At 46.8% G+C, this 2,243-nt stretch overlaps 1 protein-coding gene across 1 annotated transcript; it reads left to right on the top strand.

Moving 5' to 3' along the window:
* The first annotated feature begins 271 nt into the window (after nucleotides 1–271).
* LOC116854370 (protein C1orf194-like) lies at nucleotides 272–876 on the top strand. Its single transcript, XM_032836153.1, has one exon. The coding sequence runs from the start codon at nucleotides 320–322 to the stop codon at nucleotides 833–835; it is 516 nt and encodes a 171-aa protein (XP_032692044.1). The 5' UTR covers nucleotides 272–319; the 3' UTR covers nucleotides 836–876.
* Nucleotides 877–2,243: the final 1,367 nt, after the last annotated feature.

Genomic DNA, 2,243 nt, shown 5'->3' with positions numbered 1-2,243 from the left:
AGGGAAGTGGGGCTTGGGGCTACACTATGGGTCTAGTTACCAGGGAAGCTTCAAGCATCTGTTGGAAGAGATCTGTGTCAACACCTTCTATTTATTTTTCTTGAGTCTGTTGTCACAAAATTCAAGAGTCAGTGTCCCAGGACAATCTCCTTGTTGGCCTGATGTGGGTGAGGGCAGGGGATGCTAGTTCGTATAGTGTTTTCTGAATACCATGCACAGAAGAGAGTTCCCGAAGAGGAGATCTGGGTCAAGAATATAGGTTCTGGCGGCTGCGCGGGCTTTCCATCCCTCACACCAGCTTCTCACTCCGCATTTTACCATGCCTTTCACCCGAGACCCTTTCCAGCACCCTACGTTGGATAACGATGAGACCTACCTGGGAAAACTCCGGGCCTCCAAGAAACTGCCATATAAGAACCCAGCTCACCTTGCTCAGCAACAGGAACCCTGGAGTCGGCTCAGCTCAACTCCCACAATCACCTCCATGAGGCGGGATGTTTATTTTTTTGATCCTGAGATACCAAAGGATGACCTGGATTTCCGCTTAGCAGCCTTGTACAACCACCACACAGGGACATTCAAGAACAAAAGTGAGATACTCTTACACCAGGAGACTACCCAGGATACCCATGGAATCATCAAGACCCAATTCCCTGGAGAACTTTTACCCCCTCCTCCACCACCTTCCATCACTTCCCGGTCTAACATCAGATACTGGATCAACCCTAAGAAGGAGTCTATCCACAGCATCCAGGGATCCATAGTGTCCCCTCACACTGCAGCCACCAATGGAGGCTACTCCCGAAAGAATGATGGTAGCTTCTTCTCTACCTAATGTTAACAGGCCCCTGGACTAATTAATCATAGTGGAACATCTGCTGCCTACCTCCATTAAATAGATTTGTGCTGGATGAAAAAAAAAAAAAAAAAAAAAGAATATAGGTTCTGGGGCCAAGCTGCTCTCTCTCCCAAGCTGGCTCTGCGTACTGGCTGGGTGACCCCAGGCCAGTTACTTACCCTCTCTGGACTTCCATTTCTTTATCTGTAGAATGGAGATCCCAACAGACTTACGTCCCTGGGTTGTTGGGGGTGGTGGTGCATGAGATGACCCATTGTATCTTGCATGGATTCTGTGTTTAGTAATGGTGGTTGCTGCTTGTTCCCCCACACGGCTAACTTCAAAGACTATGGCTGTCTGTTCCAGAATCTTCCTGACCCCTAGAGCTTCACAAATCATCGCTTTCCCAGAAGGAGCTTGTGTCACTAAAACTGGAAATGCCTCACATTTGATTTTCTGGAGCTCTCACTTAGAGGAAAAAAATTTTTTTTTTTTTTTTTGCTCAAATTTTCTGTCTGAAATACCTATTATCTCACATTGGTATATAAATGGATAATTTCTAAAGCCATCCCACTAGTGCCTTTTTAAATTTGATCTGTTATTTACACACTCTGTGCCCAGCACTGAGGCAGTGTCTGTGTGCAGGGGGAAGACTTCTGTTTGTCGTATCATTGATGAATTTATTGCTTAGTAGGTCAGGGATTCCCAGCCTCTGTACCATTGACAGTTTTGCTGATTCTTTATTGCAGGGGCTGTCTTGTACATTGTAGGGTATTAACCACATCCTTGGCACCTATTTCTAGAAGCCAGTAGCTAATACCACTCCCCCCCTAATGATGAAATCTAAGAACACCTCCAGACATTTCCAAATGTCCCGGGAGGGTGAAGTATGGTCCCCAGCTGAGAACACTTAATCTGGATGTACGTAAGTCCCATCACAACCTGACCTGCCACTGTCTGTCTGGTTGGTCCTCAAATTCCCAGGGCCAAGAAGAGTAGATAGCACCTAGTAGGTGCCTCCTGTTTGCAAAATGATCAGATAAACCGGGGCCATGAGAATTTTCTGCTAAAAATAAAACAACCTGCTTCCACCATCCTCTATCACTTCCTAAATCAAGTTCACATTCCTCAGCTGGCATTCAGAGCCCTCCATGATGGAAGTCCGGTCTACATCCCCAGCCTCGAGCTCTCATTAGGACTCGGGAGGTCCCTGTGGTCTCACTGCACTGTGTTTATTTTCGCAGAACAAACTCTCCAGCCGGCTGCATTTCCCCTGCCCTTAAGAGACCTGGGGGAGAACTCTCAAACCAATATGGCAGTCATCAAAGCGACACCAAGAGGTAAACTCCACATGAATAAGAGACGTAACACTTTACCGCACAGGAGTAACACGGAGTCTCCTCGT

This window comes from Lontra canadensis, unplaced genomic scaffold, assembly GCF_010015895.1.
Source record: "Lontra canadensis isolate GAN:19392208 unplaced genomic scaffold, GSC_riverotter_1.0 scaffold91, whole genome shotgun sequence".
NCBI lineage: Eukaryota > Metazoa > Chordata > Mammalia > Carnivora > Mustelidae > Lontra > Lontra canadensis.
The sequence above is the reverse complement of the archived record's forward strand: the minus strand, read 5'-3'. Positions and strand labels throughout refer to the sequence as shown.

Coding starts and splice junctions, on each gene's coding strand:
- LOC116854370 (XM_032836153.1), top strand. CDS start 320: ATGCCTTTCACCCGAGACCCTTTCCAGCACCCTACGTTGGATAACGAT.